Below are 25,639 nucleotides of genomic sequence, written 5' to 3' on the forward strand. Positions count from 1 at the left end.
AGTGGTGAACTGTTTGGATGGTTTAAGGTGGAATTTTTCCTCCAAGATGCACCAATAATTTTAAAAACGGGGGATAAAATGTAAGATGAGAATTCATGCTGCATTCAGAAAGTCCTCAGACCCCTTCACTTTTGTTATGTGACAGTATAATTCATTCCACTGAGCATGATTTGGAGAGGCACATGTCTGTCTATAAGGTCTCACAGGTACACAATAGAGCTGAAGCCAAACCATGAGGTCAAAGGAACTGACTGCAGAGCTCAAAGACAGCTATGAAAAAAAGCTATTAAAAATTGTGCCTGAAGTTGAAGTTCCCAAGAGCACAATGGTATCCAACTTTACTAAATGGAGGAAGTTTAGACCAGCCGGGTCTCTTCATAGAGCCGGCTGTCTAGCGAAACTCACAAACTAAGCAATCGGGAGGAGGAGGGCCTCGATAAAAGATGTGATCAAGAACCTGGTGGTCACTCTGGCTGAGCTCCAGAGATCCTGTGTTGAGACGGAAGAAACTTTCAGAAGGACAACCATCACTGCAGCCCTTCACTGATGTGGGATTTAAGGCGGAGTGGCCAGATGGAAGCCTCCTCTCAGTGAAAGACACATAAAAGCCCCATTTGGAGTTTGCAAAAAAAAACACCCAAAGGACTCTCAGACTGTAAGAAGTAACGTTCTCTGGTCTGATGAAACCATGATTGAACAATTGGGCCTCAGTTCCAAGCGCCATGTTGGGAAGTGACTAGTCAGCACTCATCGCCTGCCCAAAAACTATCCCAACGGCGAAGCATGGTGGTGGCAGCATCATAGTATGGGGTGGTTATCAGCAACAGAGGCTGGTCAGGGTGGAGGAAAAGCTTAATAAAAACCTGCTCCAGAGCACTCAAGACCTACTAAGGCTCACCTTCGAACAAAGCAAAAATAAATAAATAATTGTTTTGCTTTGTCATTTTGAGGCATTGAATGTAGACTGATGGGGACATTTCAAACTATTTTAGCACAAGGCTGCAACATAACAAAATGCAAATACAGCGAAAGGCCCTGAAGACCGTCACTTTATGTACAGTAATGTAACATGCAGGTGCCTCCTGTGATTTTCCAAACAGCGCTCTTTGCAAATTTGCTAACAGAGCTCAACGAAATCTCGCTAAATTATACAGCAGTCTGACACTGACAGACAATGATTACTGTATTCATGACAGGAACACTCCAAACCATGTGGCATTCATGAGAGTGTGTTAATAAACATGCAAATTGTGCAACAGGCATGTGTTTCACTGCAGACTGATTTCTCTACTTCATTACATTAGCATCAGGTTGTTTTTTTTGACTGTGTGGCATCAGAAGGGTCAACCCATCATTGGTTGGCTTTTTTTTTTTCTATAGACCACATCAGAAATTGAGGTGATGGGAGATAATGTTACTCCTATGCACAGAAACAATAAAAATCCATTGTCAGAGTGGAGAACTTGGGGTACACCAAGACGTCCATTTAAAAACATTATCTGCATTTAGCTACCATACAGCAGCAAACAGCTTTTAATGTTAATAATATCCTGCACTACAGCAGCCAGCAGTACATTAGCTGTGCCGTGTGAATGTAGTGTAAACAAAATTAGCGGGGCTTTCGTGGTTCTGAGTAATGGAAATGAGCTATCAGATCTAGTTAGCAGAGCTGAGTCAGTTTTCCCAATAGCATTACTCTACATAACTAAGCAGCAAACTCCACATCACTTTTAATTCCTTTAGCCTGTTTCATGCGCCTTCAATTTTTTAAGCAGCAGCTTTACAACCGTCTGTTTAAATATGTTTTCCACGCTGCGCCCCTTGTGACGTGGGAGGTCACTGAGCCCGGTCACATATCAGAGGTGAGGGTGGGCTTTTCCCACAGCCCATGAAAACGACATTGAGCAGAACACGCTGGTCGACAACAAACCCGAAGGGGAATGAACGCATTATGAATCCATTCCTCCACTTATCATATAACCTCCTGAGAAAATAGAATAAAGCCGCGGTGCTCCACAGCGGTCCAGAGGGGCTTGTACATGAAACATCTCTGATAGAACGTGGCAGAATATCGTTTAGGAAAGCAAATGAGTAACCAACCGTCATGTCAGAGTTGCCTTGGAACACCTTTAACCTCAAAATCCTCCAGGGAGGGCTACTACAAAGAATAACAGTCTGTGCTGTTCATTTTTTATTTTTTTTTGTAAACACACTGGAATGAAAATAAGATCACCTTATTCATGAACACAAGCGGTATTTTTCTATACAAAGCAGATGGGTTTTAAAGCATCAAATAAATCTGCTCATATGTATCATCTTCTGCTTAAATCTCTCTGAACCATTCATTTTATGGATCGAGAATGTTTTGTTTATCAGAGCAACAGTTTTTTATTTACGACAATGGTTTCTTTCTTCTGGCGTTCCTCCCCTCTCGTTTCCATCTTCCTCTCATAATTGGCTGTGTACATTATCACTGAGCAGAATGCGTAGGTTTCTCCGACTCAGGGCCATAATTACTGATGCGCTCTGTCATTCATTGATTTGTTGACTGATTTTCTTCCCTCGTGTAAAGCAGCAGACTCCGAGAGAGAGACGCCCAAAAAATGATTTCTGAGCAAGACGGAGAGATCCCCCTGTCTCATTAACAACCGCATGCTGCAATAAAAGCTTAATGTTTCATTTTTTTCGAACCTGTTTGTTATAGTTGAGTTTGCTCAACTAGAGCTAATGAGAATGACAATCAACCAGTGTCTACTAAAACTGATGCATTACACAGAACTTCCTCATGAGATTATATACTTTCTAGGTCAAGAACTGCGACTTACCCGTGTCAAGCTTGGTCCCCTTGGCGCAGGCGACCATGGCTCCCATGCTGGGTTGAGAGGTCATTCCCGCCATAGAGTCAACCTAAACGGAGACAATCAATACAAATGCTGTTTGATTAAGTTTAAGCACATAATATGGGCCCACAGCTTAGTGAATCGATTGTATAAACACGGAGTAAAAGGTGCCCTGGTCTGCAAATCTGCATCTAAGTCATGTAAGTATAATGAGTCGTGGTATGAAAGCACAAACCACCAACCTTCCGCACAAAAACACACCTCCCCTCCCCTGTTCGGTGTATCTCGTTTGCTGTTATTGTGCATGAATGTTTTATTATTACCCTGATTTATTATTTAAATACACAAACTAATGGAACCGATGCAAATGTTTTTAGAGAGTGAGTCTGATTCATGGTGGACACTCGGTTGTTTGTTTCATTCAGTGTTACAAGGAACTGAGCAGCACAACAACCCAAAACTGCAAATAGTAGCCAATTGTTTTAATGAAACTGCCTGTGCTGGCAGCATGCGTCAGTGAGCACAGTGAGGGGAATGTTCCTGGCGTCAACAATTGTTTCTGTTTAGTTTCAGCAACATTTCATTATGCAAACGGCAGCAACTGGTAGGAAATGAGTGTTTGTTCATGTTCGGATAACTGGTGGGTGGACGTAAGCTTCAGAATATTGCTAATGGGTCACATGTCAGGCTTCCGATAATAAACCTGACATCAGCTTTGAATAATAGCCATGATGAATCAGTAATGCAGCTGTAGAATGAACACGATAAATACTCACCGCCACGTCGACTACGTCAGCTCCAGCGCCGGCACAAGCCAGCATGGCGGCTACGCCGGCTCCAGCTGTGTCGTGGGTGTGCACGTGGATGGGAACATCTGGGAAGCGGTCTCTCAGAGCGCCGATCAGAAGCTTGCTGGACTCTGGCTTCAGCAGACCAGCCATGTCCTGGCAAGAGAGAGACAAGGATAGAGACATGAGATGCAACGTTAGAGGGACATTCGACACGTTACAGATACGTCACCTTGTGTTGTTGCTTATACAATATTTTATTTGTCAAACTGGTGGGACTGGATTTCTAGACATGATATAAAATGAGCTACAACATTAAAACCACTTGCCTAACATGGAGCAGATCCCCTTTATGTTGCCCAAACAGCTTTTTACCCATGAAGGCCCATAAATAAACACCTCCTGTGGTATCAGGCTCCAAAACGAGAGCATCAAACCTTTTTAGTCCTGTTCAGATTTTGGGGTGTGGCCTCCATCGATTATGTTCTTCCAGCAGACCCCAGAGATACTCAACCAGATTGAGATGAGGAACATGGAGGCCAAGCTTACACCTTGAACTCTTTATCATGTTCTCCAGACCGCTGCTGAACAGTTTCTACAGGGCATCAGGGAGCACTGCTTAAAGAGGCCATCAGAGAACGCCGTTGCCATTAGAGGGTGTACGTGATCTGCAGCACGATGTTCACATGAATCTCTTCAGGTTTCCCAGAGCAACACTGCCTCCACCAGCTTGCCTTCCTCCAACAGGGCATCCTGCTGCTATCTCTACTCCTGTTAAACAACGTGCACACACCCGGCCGTCGACATGTTATTAAATGAAACTCGATTCATCTGACCGGGCCACCTTCCTCCATTGCTCCAGGGTCCAACTCTGATGCTCATTGCAGGTGCTTACAGCGATGGACAGGAATCAGTGTCGACACTCTGACATGTCTGCAGCTGCACGGCAAGCTGCGATTGCACTGTGACTTCTGACATCTTTCAGTCACAGTCAGCAGGAAGGTTTTTAGCAGTTTGTGCAACAGCGGCTATTCTGAGGGACCCACGAGTCAGCTTTTGCTCCTCACGCACATCGATGAGCTTTGGGCGACCATGACCCCGACCCCATCATCGGCTGGTCGCCAAGCAGACTGAGAGCACCTGACAAGATCTGCGGTTTGCCCGTTTCCTGCTTCCAATACCTCAATTTTCCTGAACTCACGGTTCACTGGCTGCCCTATAAATCCCCCCACCTCTTGACAGGTGCCTTTGTGATGAGATAATCAATGTTATTCATTCACCTGCCAGCGGTCGTAGCTGATCGGTGTAATCTACATGTTACTCTTCAGAATCTTTAGAATGACTTGATCTTGGGAGGAAGAGGTAATGACCACTGACACTTTTTAAATAATCACTGCATTAACTGCTGCATTAATCTGAATTGAAAATGGATGAGTTTACTTGTGCCGTTGAGGAAGCCTTTTTGAAATAGCCACTTAGGAAAATCACACGTCTTAGAGGAGGAAATGATTAAATATGAATTTGGAGATTATTGAACAAGCACAACAGAATAGAGACACTCATGAGGATTATTATAAAAAACAAATCTCAACTGATATTAACAGAAATTGCAGATGCAGCTTAGATGTTTAGTTGCGCTCTCTTTGATGATCATTGCACTCCATGAAGTTACATTACATGCCCATTTCCTCTCACAAAAGTTAACCTCATTAGCTGTGGCAGCGTTTTATGAGGCTTCACCGCTGCGTGCGACGGTTCACACTGTGGTAGTTTATCATTCCACGTCTGCAAATATTGTGTCATGCCTGAATAAAGAAATTAATTCTTTGTGAGCATTATCAGTCCATTCATTTAGATAAGACGCGCGAGTATACAAGTTATTTTAATTGGAGCAAGTTGAATACCATCAGCTGTGTTCAACGATTACCTCAAGAAAATTTTCTTATTATTTAAAATGCTAATCAAAAGCCATGTATGTGTTTAAAAGGGGGGGTTTAATTCAGCACAACACATTAGTGAAATTGGTTATTGGAAAACTCATTTTTTCTTGATCTATTTTTATTTTTCAGCTGAATATCAATTAACATTCCGCAATTAATATTTTTAGTTTTCAGCTGAATATCAATTAACATTCTGCCATTTTGGTAATAATGGCAGCAAACGTAACAGCAGAAATAGAAGCGGAGGTTGCGGGGTAAGATAAGTAAACTCACACACGACAGTTTGCTCAAATGATTAAAGAGTGGTAATTTCGTCAGGAATTAGTCGGGCCCAACGAGTTTCAGTATAGATTAAACCGAGTGAACGCAAAAAAGACCAATCAAAGCTACTTGGAGTGTAGACAAACCATGCTAGATAAGGTTTAGTTGGTAGATAAGGTTCTAATTTTTGATAAAAATGCCACTGCTTGTGTAAAAAAGTGTGTGTATACATCAGTTTCTGTTACTCTGGTTGCAGATTGGATTGAATTTCCACACAGAAATCTTTGCAGAAGCCTGAACAACTTCTACAGCAACTCTTTGATTTATTTCCTCACCTTGATGCACAAGATGTGGGTTCCAGCTTTGACGAGCTCATCCGCCAGCTTCACGTAGTAGTCCAGAGAGTACTTCTGCCTCATCGGGTCGGAGACGTCGCCCGTGTACGAGATGGCGGCCTCGACGACGCCGCCCGCCGCCCCTGCAGCCTCCATACCCAGCAGCATGTTGGGCAGGTAGTTGAGGGAATCGAACACGCGGAAGATGTCCATGCCGTTCTCCTTGGCCACCTCGCAGAACCTGAGGAGGTGGAGATGATGCTAGTCAACCAAAACATCCGCATTCAAATCAGGTTAGGAAGGTTGTCAAGACTTATTGTACGCTGCAGGATTATTACGCAGCCTCACCCACACATGTATAATGAGTTTGCCTTCATGCACAGTGTACTCCAGATAATGGTGCACATCCGGGTTGGGATAAGCTGTTTATATCCATCTCCATATCGCTGCTCATAAATATCGCTGTACCTGAGTAAATACTGTATCCTCACTATTTTCATGAAAAGTGAGCTTGCAGCCTGCGAGAGCTCACAATAAGTGGGGAGAAATGTATACCCGCCTCATTATCCAAGCAGCTAGTGGTAAATCCTTCCTATTATTGCCTTGGCCCCGGTATCTTAATCAGGTTTTTCATAACTGGAGTGACTACTTACTGTAGCTGTGCGACTGTGAATGCAATATTTACTCACGCTGAGAGCTTTTGTTTTGGCAAATAAACAGATAAACATTGTATGTCAGACACACATTGTTACGTCTGTTTATTTGTGCCACAGGAGGATTGTCGGTCCTGTGTGTGTGTGTGTCCAGTATTTATTTAGTGATGCACTACAACGTATACGCGTGCTGTTTGCCCACTGGCACCACATGAAAAACACTGCACTGCCCTACATATCTAACTCAGAGCTTAAAGTTATCATTATCTGTGAAATTCATAGAGGTTTTTTTTTTTCTTTCCTTCCCTCCCCAAATGTGACAAGAAAATCTCGTTAACAATCATATGACCCGTTCAATCCTCCAGGCGGTTTAGACATTTTAGAAATGCCACATCCCTCTCCCTGCAAAATGTACTCTACTGTGACCCTGTAAAATGCACTTTAAATCAACTAAATGAAATGGAATTACACTTTGATTTGATTTAGTTAATGAAGACGCTTAGGTCACTTGGCTGCCGCGCCGAAAACGTTGCGGGCGAGGGAGTGACAGAGTGCAGGGAGGGGAGAGGGGGAGAGAGAGAGAGAGAGAGAGAGAGCCGGGCAAACAGATCAAAGCCATTAATCACAATGATGTGCAAATTTTCGATGGCACTCCCCCTATGGGACGCCGTGAGTGAAGAGGGAGATGAAGAGCAATAGGCGTCGGAGGAGGGGAGTTGGAAAGAGGGAAAGAAGTGTGTAACGCGGGGAGATGAATGGAAGCGCAGAAACGAGAGGCATGAGTAGGGGTAAATAATGACTCCGCGATCGGAGGGGTCGGGCGGGGGCAAAAAACAGGGAGGATCGGGGAGGTCTGCCGGTGTGTGATTCAATGCGAAGGAGGGAGGAGGGGACAGCTGCATTAGTCATAAACTAGCCACTACTAATTTACTTGAGGTGAGGGGAAACACACTGTGCATGTGCGAGGGAGGCGGTGTGTACGTCCCTGCCGGCGTTTGTGTGCGCGGCCCGGGCTGCAGTTGTGTTTACATGAGTCATCCGCATCGCCGACGAAGCCTGTGAAGCCATTTGGAAAAAAAGAGGCGTGTGTATGCATGTGTGTAGGCACAGGAGTATTTATGGCCCCAAAGTGCATTACTAGTATACATCTGTATCAATGATGTGTAACTCGCCCAGCGCGGTAAGACGCAACGGGAACGCTTCGACCAAATTGACCTGATTAAATGTGTGGTTTGTGGAGAGCTAGCGTGCATTATATCCATTTAGATATGTTCAGAAAGATAGCAGGAGCTACTGATGGGTATTAGGGATTGATGGATAGTCAAGGCTGATGTTCTGCGTTTCTCTGATCGTCTGTATCGTCACTTTTACTGGCCATTTTAAGGGTGAAAAAGCAAATAAATGTGCTACTGTTGCTCTGATGCAGCCACCTCTCTTTCTGCACACATTAAGGCAAATCGCTGAAGCTATTGTTTACACAGAGAGACAGATGAGCACATTTACAGCTTTGGTGAATTAGCTGTGTTTCAGCTTTCAGACTTTGTGACTCTTTCAACTGAGAAGCAGGATTTGAAAACGGGCAAAGAAGTTAGCAAAGATATTATTTTGCACAAGTCTGATCCGTGTTTATAGTGTTATTACTTCGACATGTACAAATACGCATAACTACAAAACTCTCCTTCCTCTGATTCATACGATATGGTATCAACTTATCGATGCAATTGCGAGTTCATGATGTTAAACTCAACAAGTACTGCGGGTGTGGAGATGGCGTGCGAGTCGTAACTGTGATTAAATGTAATGCAAATGCAGTTTAGGATGTGTTTTTGGATGCAAATCGTGTCTATTTGGGTTTAAAACAACAGCTGACGACTTGAAAAATGTGCAGTCGTCATTCATTTAAGATGAATTCAACTCACAATGGTTTAAAAATATCTATATTATTAGAGCATCATTTTGGCAATAGTGTGGTATGAATAATAGCAGCAATGTTTCTATTTTATATGACACTATATATGTAAAGTAGGGGCTCTTTAGTCCGTAGAAAATTGCGTATTGCGTGTTCTATCGGTTTTTGCTCTCGTGTGTTGTTAGAAGTAATTGCTTTTCAATTGTTTCGCTAAATTGTTTGTGTAATTATTCATAGATAGCAATACTTTTCAATTTCACTTTCAATCATCTAAAAGGCCTGACACTATTACATGGAGCAAAAAAAAAAAAAAACACAAAACACCATCACGTATGAAGTTGACGGTTCCCCGTGTTGTTCCCATGGAAACGACCCAGTCAGAGGACGTTTTCTAAATAATATGACAATGAGAGACAATGGAGCAGAAGGAGCGGCAGCTGGCTTCAAGAAAATCTTATTCAAATTGATGTTTTGCAAGAATTCGATAAAAACTGTTTTCGACACAGTTGGGGGGGAAAAAAAAAAAAAAAAAAGAAGCTAAACAGGAAAATGAGAAAGCTGCTCCGGTGCTATGAAGGATCTGTGACAACACTGACAATCCGACATACTGAACAGTGTGTGGCAGACATCAGACAGCACACTATACCTATGTTTGCTTTATGTGTATTCCTTTATTCGCCTAAGCTTTTGAAAAATACTCACAGTTTAAGATTCGGTTGTTTAAGAGCTGAATTAAGAAGAGCTTGATGAGACGTGTGTGTATGAGTGACTCACTTAAAGACAGCATTGTCAGGGTAGTTAGTGTAGCCCACAGCGTTGGCTCCTCTCAGCAGCATCTGGAAGGGGACATTTGGGATCAAAGCTCTCAGCTCCTGGAGTCTCTTCCATGGACACTCCGAGAGGAATCGCATGGCCACGTCGAAGGTAGCACCTACGCAGGACACACAAACAGGTCGCGGTTTACTTCAGCTTTCATCTCCAGTCTCATTCGTCATCCCGACTTTGATCTCAATTCGAAAAAAAAAAAATCCCAAAATAATATTTCAAATTTCTCCCATTGCTCACAAACACACACACACACACACTCGGACAGCACTAATAGAGGACACAATAATGGATGCTCGAGTAAAATATCTGATGATAGTTGCACATTCATTGTTCGTTCTAACACTTTCATCATTCCTTTTTAAAGTCACTTTAAAATCTAAGAAATGTTCCGGGGAAGAGGTGAAAAAAAAAAAGACAGGAGAGATAGCGATCTCTCATTTCCCTTTCTGGGGGAGTAGATTAGCGATTCTCATACCCGTTTATCATATCAGCCAGAAATATTGAAGCCTCCAGTGGTATTCTGCTGATCCAACACTGTCATCATTAAATTTCATTTTCTGAGCACTCATACATTTGGACATGGGGAGAATACTAAGCGCAGCTGCTTGTTCCTGACTCTATGAGCAGGAGGGATGCCCTGGAAAAACCCTCCTCTTCATCAATTTTTTGGTAAAAAAATTCTTTCCCTCCAATTTGGATTTTAGCCTACGTCAGCATCTCTTAAACCACCGGTCTGGAGCGGAAATGACTCCAAGCAATCTTATCCGATGTTAAACATATTAGTATTAATGTTTCATTGCATTTGAGCTATCAAAACATGATGCCGAGTGAGGAATTCATCTGGGACAGCGCAATCTACTCTAATAATTTGATAACGCGAATGAAGACTGACAGCTGGTCCCACGTGCGGGACATTAGGCATTTGCACTGCTGTAGTCGGCCTCTTTTATTTTTTTATTTATTTTTTTGGGAAAGATAGGCAGCCTCCAATCTGCTGTGAATGTGAGTTGAAATAAATCAGATGGAAGGAAGGAAATAAGGTCTTTGTGCAGTCCCCATGACAGCCAGCAAAGTCAAGAAAAACTTATTTGGGGACAAACTGTCTCCTGGAATAGGTGTTGTGGAGATATATGGGCTTGTAACATCTTCCGTAATATTAAATTTTATACATAACTCGATAATAAAACAGTCGGTTCAGGCGCACGCTGGCAAACTCCATCCAAAGTTGTATAAACTAAACTTCTATTTTATGCTCTTAAGCAAATAAAGGATGCATAAATGTGATTAATATCTCTAATTTGAATTGTTGGGTTACATAAACACACATATCTCAGCATTTTTTTGCTTAAGTGTGCAATTACGCCCCCCGTGCATCAGACGGTTTTTCCTGCCGGATCAATTTTTATGTCATCTGAGATTCCACTTTGATCCACCTTAGTGATGTCCAGACTTTTTTTTATTTTTTTTGCTCTCAGTGCACAGTCCTTAATAAAACAAGCAAAAGTACTCTAAGTTGCTGATTACACAACTGCTCGGGTGAAGACGAGGAACACACCAACGTGTAAAAGCGCAGTAATTAAGAATCTACCGCTGCTCCATCTGATAAATTTGCCAAGTGTGAAACAGATATGAGGAGCCGTATAGATACATTATGTGACCCAGTTCATTTTACTGTATCTTGCATGGTGTAGGGAGAAATGCTATATCAGGAAGGGACTTAATCCTCAAAGGGCTTTCACAGGCTTAATCTCTTCAATGATTCATTCTGCCTCTAAGCAGCTGAAACATGTGAAAGCAATATTCCCTATCTGAGACCGCTCTGTGTTAAACAAAAAAACACAAAACAAAACCATTCCAGCGTAGGGACAATGTGTCAGGGTTACAGCGTTCAACATTCACATGGTCGTCTCCCTTCGACGATTTATTTTTGCTCTGAGTGATTGAAGCCCAGACGAGTGTGATATTGTATCCCTGATCACTCTGCAATGAAAGTGCACTGTACAGGGACCTCCAATCAAGTGGCACACAGCAGTCATTCCTCCTGTGGTCATTAAGTGATTTATGAGGATCTCTTTAAAGGTGCCGTAACAAGCAGTCACAGTGGGACAGTGTGTGCTCAGCTGAACTTTTTACAGCGTCGTAGTCTAATTTGTGTTTCACAGCTTAAATCAATGTGGGGTGAGAGAACGGCAAATGGCTAACCTGGGAACTTTGGGTTTTAAACACAGGGTAAGTGAAGAAAAGGAGACACAGCTCATTATCTTAGCAGTTAGAGGTATACTCTTTAAAAGGTTAGAGTGTTCTTTTAGTACAAGGGTTGCTCCACTTATTTCACCTGAAGACCAGTTTATTCATCATGGGGAGCGCCGCTCACTGCCGTATATAGTCTCTGGAGAAAACTTTTAAAGACTGAGACAATAACCCCTTCCAATAGCAGCAGAGTTATCTAGAGTCTGCAGTAGGAGGTGGAGGCACAGAGAACAGATGTGGCTATTTGCAGTAGGAGGCATGAAGGGTCTGGAAGTTGACCGATACCAGGGTCTAAGTGTATGAATGTCCTGACTTCTGATACTCATGACTTACATATAATTAACAATATACTAACTGATAAGGCAGAAGCTGAGTATTCTGCGGTTTATCTGTCAGGAAATGTTCTGCAGATTTGCTGTAGTACCTGGTTGCCCCACCAGGTGGACTGTTTGATGAGACGGAGTTACAGGTGTGTTTGCTGACCACTTGTTAAGAGTTTCATCAAACAAGCGCATCTCTCTCATGTTTACCGTGTTTAACTGTGGCGGTCGCGTTGATGAAGTCTGCAGCATAAACATGTAAAAAAAAATATGTCTGCAGGCTAACTGGTTTATTTAGCTACCTCAACGCTAATATAGGAAAATCAAATGCTAAGAAGCTACTGACGCTGCTAATTTTCAGAAGGACTTTGGTTGCATGCTTCCTATAAACATTTAAAATAAACTGTTGAAGTGTATTCTAGAGGTGGCATTAAATACTGACAGACTTCCTGGACGGATAAAGTTGCTGCAACAGTATTTGAGGACATCTGTTCCAGCTGTTTACAGCAGCCGGACGAACATTAATAAAGTGAGCCACTATTTTATATGTTGTAAAAATTCTGTAAAGAGATGATTAACTTTACAAGCTATATACTACAGAAGACTTTAGCTGTGTGCAATACTTTGGATTTTGTCGGGACAATCCTTAGACACCAGTAAACTTATTCAAGGACTTGTTTGTTTTTGCTGTTTACTCTATAACTTAGTAACCAGACTTTTACTTCCTGATCTAACCGAGCCTGTTTTGCAGCAAACATTAAATTATGGTGGTTAAAAACGGTTTAACAATCATCTGCAGAATTGTATTTCATTCACTGTAACAAGACTGTAAACATGGACGACTATTGGTTGAGGAAATTGTTTAAAGTGTGCATTCCTAGAAAAAACTTGGAAGGAAGTATATGCAGCCACAAGAAATGGGTACAACTCAAAAAACAGGCAAATCTCCCATCTTTAAGATTAATTTAAAAACCGTCAGTCTGTTGTGGAACATGTAATTTCCATGCTCGGTTACAGAACCTAAGCAAAAATTGAAATAATTGCCCAAACAAGTGTCAAAAGGCTCGGTGGCAGATTCATCACATGGCTCTCTAAATGCTTTGTTGTTCCCCCTTAAGTAGCTCAATTAGCATCAAATTATTAATATGCACAGGAAGACACTGAGGCGAACACATTATTACGCTGCTAAATAAAAGTGACAGGAAGGTTTCAGGGGGATGTCTCTTTTTAGAATTTATTCTGCCTTTAAGTGTTTAAATAATTATGAGACAGTCCCCCCTCTGTTTCCTCAAACTCATAATCATATCATGCAGGAAACACTGATGCCTCAAGAGGATCCACCAGCATATTACGTTTCTCTTCTGCGATTCACACGATCACCACTACTTTTCTTAACCGAGAAAGACAAATGAATCCTATGCTGCTCAGCTCATAATATCAGCCCATTACAGAATCATTATGTCAGGACTTGTTTAAATTTCCCCGACTCATGTTTTACATCTGATTTCAATGATCTACTCTTGCTGTTCCGGTATAAATGGGAACCAGACAAGCATATATTCACTTTCTCTAACTTCTTTATGGAGACGAAAGACTGTTTAAACTTCAAGAGCTTTCATTGACAGAAGATTTTAAAACTCGACTCCCACTGCAATTCAAACATTAGCACTTTATGAAAGAGTTCAGGAGGGAGGCACGGAGCGAGACGTGTTCGCTATTCTCTTCACGTTTGATCATAACTGGATTCAGTTCAGACACCAGATTAATCTGCAGTGTTTACTCTGAGCTTTTACTGCAGCAAACGCCTAAATTAAGACGGTTAGCCACTCTGTTGGCTCGTTTAAGAATAATTATAGGTTTTGCTTAAAATACTCAACTGAAGTCTTAAAAAAATAAACGATTTCATTATTTAATCTTACCATCAACGACGTCTTTTTGCTGTATTTAAACGTAGATTTGTCGTCATGCAATCAATGGATTTGTTGAAAATCTGGCCACACTTCTTCTGGCTTTGAAACAGTTTGAAGGAGCAAAAGGTTTAAAGCTTTTCAAAAACAAGCCACTCTAAATTATCCCTGATGTGCAACATTAAATGGTGTGAAAACATGCTTTCTGTCAGGCTTTATTGACTGTCTGTTGAGCACATGAAGCCAAGCGAAACCGGCAGAGAAAACACTGGCTTGAAAGCCTCAACAATGGCCCCGTTGGACCGTGTTTGCTGCATGTTCTGGTGCGATCCTCAGAAGTAAAGCTATCAGCGAGGTCGTGTTCTGCATGATTGCAAATGACGGTAAACAAGTTTTTTAATGCGGTCTTGGCTGGAAACTTGGAAGCACTTTTTTAAAGTTGTCAAATATATGAAAATGAAATCTTAAAAAGGCATTTATGGGCCTTAATCAAAGCACTTTCGCCTTTCAGAGCTGGTTCACATGGCATAATGAGACAAACACAGACAAGGGGCTTCCCTGGCACCTATTCAACGCTTTCCTCAGGAGTTCAGCGCAAGTTTTCACAGTCTCTCTCTTCAAAGATATGCTTTTAATGTAGCTCCTCAAACACTGCTACGCTGAATTCATATCATCTTTCCTGGGTCAGTCTCATAATAAAATCACAATATTCTGGGAGATGGAAGACTGGAAGCGTTTAAGCCCTTTTTATCGAAATATCTACTCAATAATTTACTTTTGCTATAGCCTTTTTATCTGTTCAAACATGAAATAAGTAGACAGTTGCTTAATGTGAGTTTTGCTCAAAGTGCTCTCCCACAGTAATGAAATATATTGCTTTCCCCCCCCCTAACTGGTGCACCATGATCTGCTACCAAGAGGAATTTAATCTTAGAAAGGGTTTATAGCACCGAAGAGGTTTCACTGAAGACTCACGCTCGCTCTCATGTGTCTTTATTTTTTTTTCTCTCACTTTGTTCAAGCAGCATCTAACGATGAGGCGAGCCACTGAAATAGAAGCTGAAACGGAACAGGGCTTTTGTTGGTTAGTTCTTACGTTTGTTCTTGTGATCTTTTCGAGGCACTCCAAGTAATACAAGCACAAATACTATAATTGAGCATTAAATTAAATGCTCCAACCTCAAGAGGTGTGCTGGGCATCTCTCTTTCACAACTGTGTGTCCTGAATGCACAAACGTTCAGAAGGAGCTCGTAACAATCGCACTTCATATAGGATCGTTATGAAGAAGTGTTGATAATTGGTCTTGTTACCAGCTGTTCAAACCTCACGTTTTCTTCCCCTTCCCCAATTTTAGAGTAATTGCCTATTATACAGCGACACTACCGGACTGCTCGCGCCGCAAGAAGTTTCAACAACGTGTGATTTTGTCTATTCATTGAAGAGCAGGGAAGAGGTACAATCATCGTCTGGGTGGTGGGAGAGGAGATGGCAGAGTGAGATGTGATTTTCACAGCTCAAACACGAAAAAACAAAGAGGCTCATCACTGAAACATGGAGCAGATCTACAGCACGAGTGGGGAGAGACATTAAAATGCACAAGCACATACAAAGGGATTCAATTAACACGATAGCCATCAGGGTAGTTAAATTCATGATGTTTTTACACAGCTGCCTGTAGGAGATCAAATATGATCGTTTTCAGCTCCATTATCCGGCATCTTCAGAGCTTTTAGGGTTTCACTAATTGATGTTGCTCATGTGAGCTGTGGATCATTTAATTAAACTGTTTCACAAGAGGCAAACTCACCCCCCCAGTTCTCCAGGCTGAAAAGGTTGCTGAAGTTGTGGCTGACGAATGGCGAGATCTTCTTCAGGTCATGGGTCCGAACTCTGGTCGCCAGGAGCGACTGGTGAGCATCCCTGAACGTGGTATCCATTAGCAACAGGCCTTGGTGGGCACGAACAGCCTTGGCGAATCCCTCGGGACCATCGCGCAGCAACACATCACGGAAACCTACCGGAGGGTCGCCTGAAAAAGACAGAAATAGGAAACAGATCAAAGTTAGTGTGGGAAACAATATAGAGGAGAAATGAAAAGGGAAGAAAAAGGGTTTGCAGTAATGTTTGTGAGAAATCAATATGAGATGTTGGAGAACTACTTTTATGTTCCACCAGATGTCTGTTTATTCACAGAAAATTGACTAATATGTCAATAGAAAGACGAAAAAAATATGTAAAGGGAGCTTTTAGAAGCACAGGACTGCAATTACACAGGGGGTTCCATTGTTTTATTGAAAAGAAGAAGAAGAAAAGGTGTGCAAATACGCTTTTATTCATCCAATCCTAAGCGCTGTATCGACTGTTTGCACTGCTTAAGTGTGTAGCCTGATAAATGATTTACCTCAACTTAACGAGAGCGCAGGTAAACTGATGGTATTTACTCAGCGCTCTCTCTTAAGTTAACAAGTCTGGTGCTTGTCATAACTTGTGCTAATGAGGTGGATCCTATCCGCTCTCAATGCTCTTCCTATCACCCTCAGCTCAGAAGATCAGCTATAAAAGAAGACAGGCATAGAAGCTCAGCAGCCGCCTTATTAGACACACCACCCACTGATTAGTGAAAACGGATTGCTCCTGCTGACAGTGACTCATATGGCTCCGGTATTCTATATAAAGTCAGCAGCTACCATTTAGCGAAACAAGAGATCCAAGGAGCTTGAGCTCGGTACTGTATGGCTGCCAGCTAACGGCGAACCGGTTCCAGGACGGCTGCTATTTGCAGTTTTTACGCTTTTTCAAATACCAAGTCATCTGGCTGTTTTTAGGTCCCAAACTTTTCACAACACCAGTGATCAGAGAGGTGCAATGTTGTAAATCTGAGTATGGCATATACAGTATATTGGATTGTCAAAAGTGTGGAGGCAGCACCAGATGGAAAACTCTGAAAGGAGCCTAATAATATATGACTAATATTTTATATGATATTAGATAATAATACTGTTGGAACTCTCCAGTAACCACGACTGCACAACCAGCAGTCATGAAGACACAACTTTAGGGAACACAAAACAAGACTAAGAGTCTACAGGCATGGTAGCACATGTAGGGATAGACACTCACTGATAACTCTAAATGAATTGCTGACATTAAGCAAGTATAATGTTTACCACCTTAGTTTAGTGTTGGTATGTTTAATGTTGCTATCAATGACTGTCTACAACAGGGGTGCCCAATCCTGGTCCTCGAGAGCCCCTATCCAGCATGTTTTAGATGTTTCTCTCTTCCAACACAACTGATTCACATGATCAGGATCGTTAGCAGGCTTCTGCAGAGCTTGATGATGAGCTGATCATTTGAATCAGGTGTGTTGGAAGAGGGAAACATTGAAAACATGCTGGATAGGGGCTCTCGAGGACCAGGATTGGGCACCCCTGGTCTACAAAGATGGATGAACCCTCAGACCCATCACAAGTTTCCTGAGCAGTGGCTTTAAAGCTCAGCCTGGTTGCTCAGGCGGACGCTATCCTGGAAATGCTCGACTCGCTAAACCAAAAATTAGCGAAAAGGTGGAGCATGAAGGGAGCTGAGGCGGGCCATGCAAACGTCTCCGAACCACGGCTTGCCCTATGACGATGAAGCTGAGTGCATCTTTAATTATGCATTGGCTTCAATGTAATCCATAAAAAAAAGGAGTTACATCAAGGTTCACTCCCTGTACAGTTGTCATGAACGGGGAAACTAGCTAAAGAAACCAAAGCTGTGTTTGTACTGGGCTGTAAACTTGTTTATTTCTCCTGGAAAGTTGGGCATTTTAACATAGAGGTCTATGGGGATTGATTGGAATTTGGAGTCAGCCTCAAGTGGTCATTTGAGGAACTGCAGATTTTGACACTTCCGCTTGGTTGCTACATGAAAACTTTGCTAGACATGCTAAATACTTAAGTTAATTTAGTGTAAGTCATGGATGTCTCAAAACTACACCTTGTGAAGGTGCAATGAGAAATGCCATAGGAGCTTATCCTCTGGGTACCATAACAGAATGTCATGCCAATCCATCCAACAATTGCTATGATATTTCAATATATACCAAACTGGTGGATCAATGCTACTCTTCATATAGGGCAGCCAACATAGGTTTAAAAAGTGAAGAGCGATGCAGGCAAACAGATGAACTAGAAACAGATAAACCACATCACATCCATGGAGAGTGCTTGTGAAAACCTGCAGGCTGCGTTCCCTCGAGGAACCGCGGATGAAGATTGTTAGACATGCTGGCACTGGATGAGTGTTTCTGGTTATCGTACAAGACTATAATGTCAACATACAATATTGAAACACAATATAACCGCTAAAAGCATCCATGAGGACGAATAAAAATTGCTGTGGAATCCCCAAGACAAATACTGGCATTTCCAGTTTATTACAGCAGTGCTCCTCAAAACAAACACGCTAAACATTGCAACGACCTCGCTCTACGGGCTGCGAGCAACCTTCCATCCCAGCCTTTCTCTCGTTCCTCTCTGCCTTGCAATTAAACACAAGCACCACCTGAGGCATTAAAATATTGGAAGCAGAGTTGGGATCTATTTTTGCTGTGGTGTGTACAATCATCAATCAATTAGACTAGTTAATGAGGTAGTATCTGCCTGCTTAGATGTCCTCCAACCCTCCCGTCTCTCTCTGTCTGTGTAGTTGAATATTTGCTCTTGACCTTTTATTGCTGCGCCTCATTCGTGAAAACAAATGATCTGTGCTGTAATTGTCTCTAAGGCCGGCATGAGCAAAATGAACCGACGCACACACAGGTACAGATGCATTTGTTCATGCATGCCAACAGCAGGAACTCACTGGATGAGCTCCGTGAAGCAAACCGACGTCTGAACTTATCGAGATATGTACATAATAAAGAGGACACGTGAGCCACGCTGAAAACAATAACTCGCTCCCAAAGCTCGCCCTCCATTTCTCACGTCTCTGCAGCTTCGCAAATTTGCTTCCCATGTTGTGCCACTTGTGCCGCCTTTGAAACGACGCAACAGAAAGGAAACGAGGGCGTGTGCACTGGGACCGCCGCTTCCTTACACACAATGGCCGATCCATGTGACAGTTTTCCTAGAAAACAGCGTTTGAGTGGATTTGTGTACGTTGTATTGAGCGAAAACACAAAACAGTAAAGAGATACGAGTCCCAAGTGGTCGTCGTGCTCCAACGCTAACCCACTTACACACAAACGCCTCACGCCCACTCCCTGGCCTCCTTGCCCTCGCTTCACTCCTTTGTCTTGCAGGCTGATGGCATTTTACACCTCTTATCTTGGCATTCTTCACCTGCCTGCTCCTCTATTCACACCGCAGCTCTTCTCCTGCAGCTACACAATGCCAGCGAATATCGTATGCCTAGGCAGTGCAAACTACAGCGCTTAGAGGTGCTTCTTTATTAATTTCTGAGTGAAAACAGCTTGCCTTGCCTCTGTTCTGAGCTGACATCTGCCTACCAAAAAAAAAAAAAGAAGGCTGTTAAATGTGCCGTAACTTTTTGCTGAGGAACATTTTAATTTGCCGATCAGGTGTGCTGGAACAGCCAGTTAAGCCTGTACATGCTAACAGCAGGTAATTTACCGTAACTACTAAAGTACAGGCTGGTGGGGAAAAACCCCAACTTTTGACTGGCAGTAATGTTCAAGAGCAGCATTACTTTTCCCTCACATAGCTGCAAATGGAGGTGAGAACAAAGACAAAAACTTTGCTGTAAACAAACGTGAAAAAAATCCCAAGTATCTTCAGGTTTCAGAAAGCCAAATTTAAGACTCGGTATGAGGCTGCCTAAAAGTGATGTTTGGACCTAAACAATAGTAGAAAACACAAAGCGGCAAAAACAATTTGTTGTCTTTGAAGATGAAATGAAAGGATCCCAAAACTAGAAACAGGCAGAGACAACAAAAAGGGAATGTCGAGGCACTGGGTCCGCTACTTTGTGCATGCTATAACATACTATTGTGCTGCAAACTACTATTCTACTTTAATCCGGAGAATGGAGGTACAGTGCACAATGGGGAGGTTGGAAAGTAGTCTGTCATTTTTATTAGTCATTCTTCCCAGAGCTAGCTCACAGGCATCTGGTGATTAACCTCTAGATGTCCTCCATTAAATAAATCCAGACAATAATTGGAACAAGGTGTACTTCTACACCATCGATGAACCACCAGCAATCAGCCTTCAGAGGGAACGTTTCAGACTACAAATCCTAATTAGAAAATAATGGCCTTTGAGTGCTTAACAGGTTTTGTCAGGACACCCTCGCCCCGTCTTTCAGGAACAGTTGTCGTCCCGTCTCTCCTGTGTTTTGGGAACGCCTCAAAAGTCTTGCCGTTTTTTCCCCCCCTCCTCCTTTCGCCTTATCTTCAGCGGTGACATTTCGAGGTGCCACGCTGATCTCTGCACGCCACATAGTCGGTCCAGCTCTCTTTCCCCCACGCGTCAGTCTCGATCAATTTACCCATCCATATCGCCACACCTGCCGCTGGATCCACCTGACCGTTTTCTCAATATATAGGGATTATACGCTGGCCGAAACCCTCTCTGTTCTCCCTTCATAACCCCTTTCTCCCTCCGTGTCCCCGTCCCTCCCTCCGCAGAGTGTGATAATACAGGCCTAATCCCTCTCTTCTCTCAATCCCTCCGTCGAATGAAAGAAAGGATATAAGCACATTACAAATCTCATTACTAGGCCTTAGGTATGCTTCTGTGCGTGCCTGTGCTGCATACAACTACCTCATCAGCTGCTTACAGTAGGTAAGTGGGGGCACGTACACAAAGGGTGTCTGTCTAAAGAGTGCCTGCTCGCTACAGTACACGCCTGTGCCAGTTTGGGTGATTTAGTGCATACGTGCATGTATGTGTGTGTGTGTGTGTTCGCTCCCCCTGCGACAACGTAGACAGGCGATGATAGCTTTCAACGCGACATTTGCATAAGTAAAACAAGTGGTGGGTAAGCACGGAGGAAACACACAAACACCGCACATTATTCTGTCCCATTCTGCTCCATTCCGTTCCACCGTGCACGCTTTTTAGATGTCAGATCTGATTAGTTATGCCTGATTATGATTCATATTATTCACATTATTTTGCTATAAATTCGTGTTTACCAGGCATGCCGGGGTCTGTGCTGAGGCAGAACAGGGTGCTGATAAACATGTCAGATTGGAACAGTTGACTGCTGTGTTGCTGTCAAAAGGAGCAGCTGCATAAATTTATGCCATTATGCACCCCAAACGAGAACGAGCCTGAAAGAGCAGCGGCACAAGACAAAAAGCAGCGCTGCAACATGACCAGAGTCAAGTTGTGACATCAGTTGACACAGGATGTTTGTGATATTAGAAAAATTGGTTTACTCTTTGTAGTGGTCTCCACATCACACAAGAAATAAATAAAAAAAGAACAGAAAAAGAGCTGAAGAGAGCTGATTGTATCTAATTACAGGCAGGTTCAAGTGAAATCAGATCTTATGAGTTTAACACACTCAGTCCATTTAGCCCAGATCTGACAAAACATATCTTTTTGCACTGTTGTGGTCACCTGAACATCAACTTTTCCATCACATAAACCTTGATATCAATACATTCCTCAATGGTGTGTGGTTCTACTTTCAACTCTTTCCTTGTGATGTTTTTTTTAATTGCTGCCAACAGCATACTAAGTAATTCCAATTTTCAAACAATGTACGGCCCAGATACATAAGTGTTTACCCCACATTCATTGTTTACATGTTCATGGACCCGTTCCCAGTGAGTTCTAAAAACCTGGCAATCCCAGAAGACACGAAAGTGAGTGAAAAACCTTAGTTTCTTCTCAACACTCTTCCTTTAGTTTTACCTTACAAAAATCCACTACCGCACTGTAGTTAGAATGGGGAAGGAAAAAAAAACCCCACAGAGCTCCACTCCAGAGACCCAAAGTAGCTCAACGAGCTCATCAAAGCGCCCAGCTTGGCCGCTGGCCTTTCCTGCGAGACTACAGTGGCGCTGGTGCAGAGCAGGGTGAGGAGTGGAGAACTTCTGCCTTCACAAACAATGAGCTGCACCCCTCTCGCTGCTGTACTCACAGCTCAGCAGAGCACTCTGGGCTAAAACCCTTTTCCTCCCCGAGTGCTAAACTGAGCCATTTAGGAAGGCCTTTCCGCCTACAGCTATCAGACTGTTCGACAGCCCATTTGTCATTCGGTGGGTGCTTTTATCCAAAGTGCCCTGTGGATCCACAAGTGTTTACATTTTTAGAAGCGTTGCCCCCGGGGAGACGAAGCCCCCGAACCCTCGCTGCAGCAGTGCCTTGCTAAATTAGTCCAAATGTAGTAAATCCACAAGCGATGATGCATTGTGACATTATTGTGGTAATAATTCGATTTTTTTGCACAGTTTTAACTTCATATTCAATTACCAAATCTTGATGATGTCTTGCCCTACACACAGGTTAAACACTCTTTTAATGGTTTCATTGTCCAAGCGCCATTGAACAAACTGCTTTTACACTTTGGTGCGATGCCTCATTGATTGTCGAATGAATAAAAGTGAGTGAGGAGTTGTAACTGGGGAAGCTGAGTAATGAGTGACAGAGGGCTGACGTACCCATGGTGACCGGAGGAATGACCGGGTCTGTGGAGGAGGGCTTGGCCTTGACTGGGATGGGCGTGGTCGGTCCGTTCACCATCACATGACCTGGAAAGGACAATAAAAATAGAAGTCTCAGAACATACTGTAAAGACAATACTGACGAGAAAAAGAAAAAAAAAAATCAATGAGGGTTATAAAGAGCATCCCCGAGGCTGGTATGGATTATAGTCTCGCCTTGCGTCCTCCTACATTTGCGAGTTAGAGGTATTTAGTACATCAGATACCCAAGATCTTCTTTGTCTTTTCCCTTTTTCCTTTTTGTGCAGAGTTAAACACCCCCTCCGGTGAAAACCTTTTCCATTTAATGCTAGAAGACAAATCATGAGCGAAACAAGCAGCCAGCGCCACGGTTCCCGCCTGGAAACTGCAGCGTGCTAATGTAGCGTCAAAAACACGGATTCTGACAGCCGGGGTTTCATATGTCACAAACCAAAGGAACCAATCCTCTCAGTTTGCAGGGTAGTGTTTCCTGCTTCCTTAATGTTCTTCAGAATCAGTTTCCAACATGTCACAACTTGCAGATAAGTTTTATAGTGATTTAGCAGAGTTGTGGGTGAGCAGGTGCACTGAAGGGTTTAGCGTAGAAAGAGGCTTCATGAATCTGCACACCTTAAAGTATTATTTTCATGTTTAAACCTTCTGAATGTGTAACTTTGAGACACAAAATCGAGTTTTCAGGGGTTTAATCAAACACCACAGAGGGAGTATAAACAGAAACTGTGAGACATCGCGAGCTATCATGTCAACAAGCTCAGCACATGTTGACAAGATAAAACAGTCCTGTGCCAGATATTACTCACAACAAAATGACATAACATGAGAATTATTGCAAGTGCCTCGTAGGAAAGCAAAAAAAGATATCACTGTAACACACGACTAAAAATGAAAATAAGCATCAAAATAAGCCAAGAATAGAAAAGGAGATACTTGCAATGATTCAGACTAAGTTAAGTTATATTACGCATGATAACAAACACTACACATATAATTGATGGTTGCGGCATTGGCTGTTTCTCGCTCTGCCTTCCCTCCGTGCCGGTGTAGTTCCTGTCCAGCTATAAGGAACCACATCTCTGCGCTGTGCAACATGCTCCAGGCAGCTAAACCCCTGAAAATCCACTGCTGTGTGTTGTGAGTGCTGCACTGCTTGCACACATGTTTATGTACCAAATCCTGACATTTTTGTGCAAGGAGGAGTGGGGCCATTTGTTTTTTTAATGTTAGACAAGGGCTTAGTAAGTCCACCTTGTATTTCAAGCGTACTGAAGACAGTCTCAAAATCATGGATTCAGGCCTTAGAAACCAATCCAGGGGCTTTCTTCTTCTTCAGAATCAGTTTCCAGTAGTAGTGTAGTTTCACAGTGTTTTAACAGACTTGCAGGTGAGCTGGTGTGCTCGAGCTGCAGCGAATGGCAGACAGGGAGTCGGGGAAACTAAATCTATAGATGTGTGCACACTAAAGGAGGCTTAAAGTTACATTAAAGCCATTTTAAGGCATGACGGGATTATTTTCATGGCAAAAAAAATAAACTCTATAAGTGAGACTGACGAACAGAGACGATATTCAAGAGTTCAGAAGAAGAGCTTAAGCTTTCACTGTTTGTATCTAAGCCTCGCTGGAAGGCGGAGAAGAGCCTACCATGGTTATATATGACGGTACATTAAATTATACCATTCACATCCATCAGTAGGTTGAGCCGCTCCTCTTTCATTTAGAATTATCTGAAGAAACTTGATTCTTCACACCATATTTCACCTTTAGCTCGCGAAAGCTTCTCTGACTAGAAGCCACAGAAACAATCAGGGTTTGATAGCTCTGTCCCAGATAGGTGGCTGCCGAGCATTAACCTTTTAATCTCTGCTTATAAGAGGCTGGATTTGTGCTGAAATGCAACGGCGGGAGTCAGAAGCGAAGCTGCAACGTCATACTGTTTGAACGCCAAATCGATTTCGCTTCTGTTTGTTGTTTATTTACTGACCCAGGTAGTGCAGCAGCTTCTGGGCTCGGTTCTGAGTGGGCTTGAGGTTGAAGAGCTCCTGGTTCTCGTCGATGAACTGGGTGTCCACGGTGGAGTGCAGGAACTGGTGGTTGGCGAAGACGTTCTGCAGGAAGGGGATGTTGGTCTGGAGAGAGGAGCACAAGAGGGGACCGTTAACTTTTTTCTCCTTACTGAGCAATTTACAGTTTTCAAATCGAATAAATGCAAATCGAAGCACATAGAAATACAAAACCCAAGCCGGCTCTGTTTTGCACTTGAAAGAGAAGGCTTTATTTGAAGAAAACACCGCGCTCAAGAGGTCAGCGCTTGACATTTGCGAATACAAAGCGCTCGGACGTACACGGTGGTAATAAGTAGTAGCCTCACGCAAACTTCATTCAATAACCGAAAACCTCAAACGCTGCACAATCTCAGCTTGAGCAGACAAACACACGCAGGGAACCGGGAGGAAGTCAACTGCTGAAAGTAATTACATTCCATTTCTATTTCGTTGTTGTTTGTTTGCCTCAAAAGTATTATCACGCCAATTAAGCTCTCCAAATTAACAAAGAGAGGGAGAGCGGACGGGAGAGAGGAGGGAGGGAAGATGTGTAATTGTTGGAGTTAATTTCATTACTTGATTTGTTGCTGATTTTTTATTTTTTTCTCCCCTCCACTTGTAAGCCCGTCTTAACAACGCGGATAGACGGCTTTGAGTTGTTGTAAGAGGAAGGAGACTGATGGAGAAGAGGAAGGAGGAGACAGATTAGTGGAAGGAAAATCACAAAAGGGGAGAAGAGTGAAAGGATGTGTTAATATATTCTTGGGGCGGCTTTAAACGTATTTATCAGCGTTTAACGTCCCCGAGGGAGGGAGGGAGGTAGAGTGAAGGAATGCAAACTGCGCACATGATTATTTCTCAAAGTTTTCTCAAAACGTCTTTGCACATGACCCGGTATATAT

General features: G+C 42.8%; 1 protein-coding gene across 1 annotated transcript in view; it reads right to left on the reverse strand.

Moving 5' to 3' along the window:
* The window catches only part of LOC103374441 (pyruvate carboxylase, mitochondrial), a gene marked incomplete at its 5' end in the record, with an annotated part of 47,292 nt that extends 22,471 nt beyond the window's left edge, over positions 1-24,821 (reverse strand). Inside the window, 7 exons of the mRNA XM_008304533.1 lie at positions 2,826-2,907; positions 3,617-3,784; positions 6,165-6,405; positions 9,501-9,657; positions 15,840-16,061; positions 22,653-22,742; positions 24,677-24,821. Of these exons, the coding sequence (XP_008302755.1) occupies positions 2,826-2,907; positions 3,617-3,784; positions 6,165-6,405; positions 9,501-9,657; positions 15,840-16,061; positions 22,653-22,742; positions 24,677-24,821 (1,105 nt within the window). The remainder of the gene's footprint in view (positions 1-2,825; positions 2,908-3,616; positions 3,785-6,164; positions 6,406-9,500; positions 9,658-15,839; positions 16,062-22,652; positions 22,743-24,676) is intronic.
* Between the last annotated feature and the right edge of the window lie 818 nt (positions 24,822-25,639).

Source organism: Stegastes partitus, unplaced genomic scaffold (assembly GCF_000690725.1).
Source record: "Stegastes partitus isolate 25-593 unplaced genomic scaffold, Stegastes_partitus-1.0.2 Scaffold2247, whole genome shotgun sequence".
Taxonomy (NCBI): domain Eukaryota; kingdom Metazoa; phylum Chordata; class Actinopteri; family Pomacentridae; genus Stegastes; species Stegastes partitus.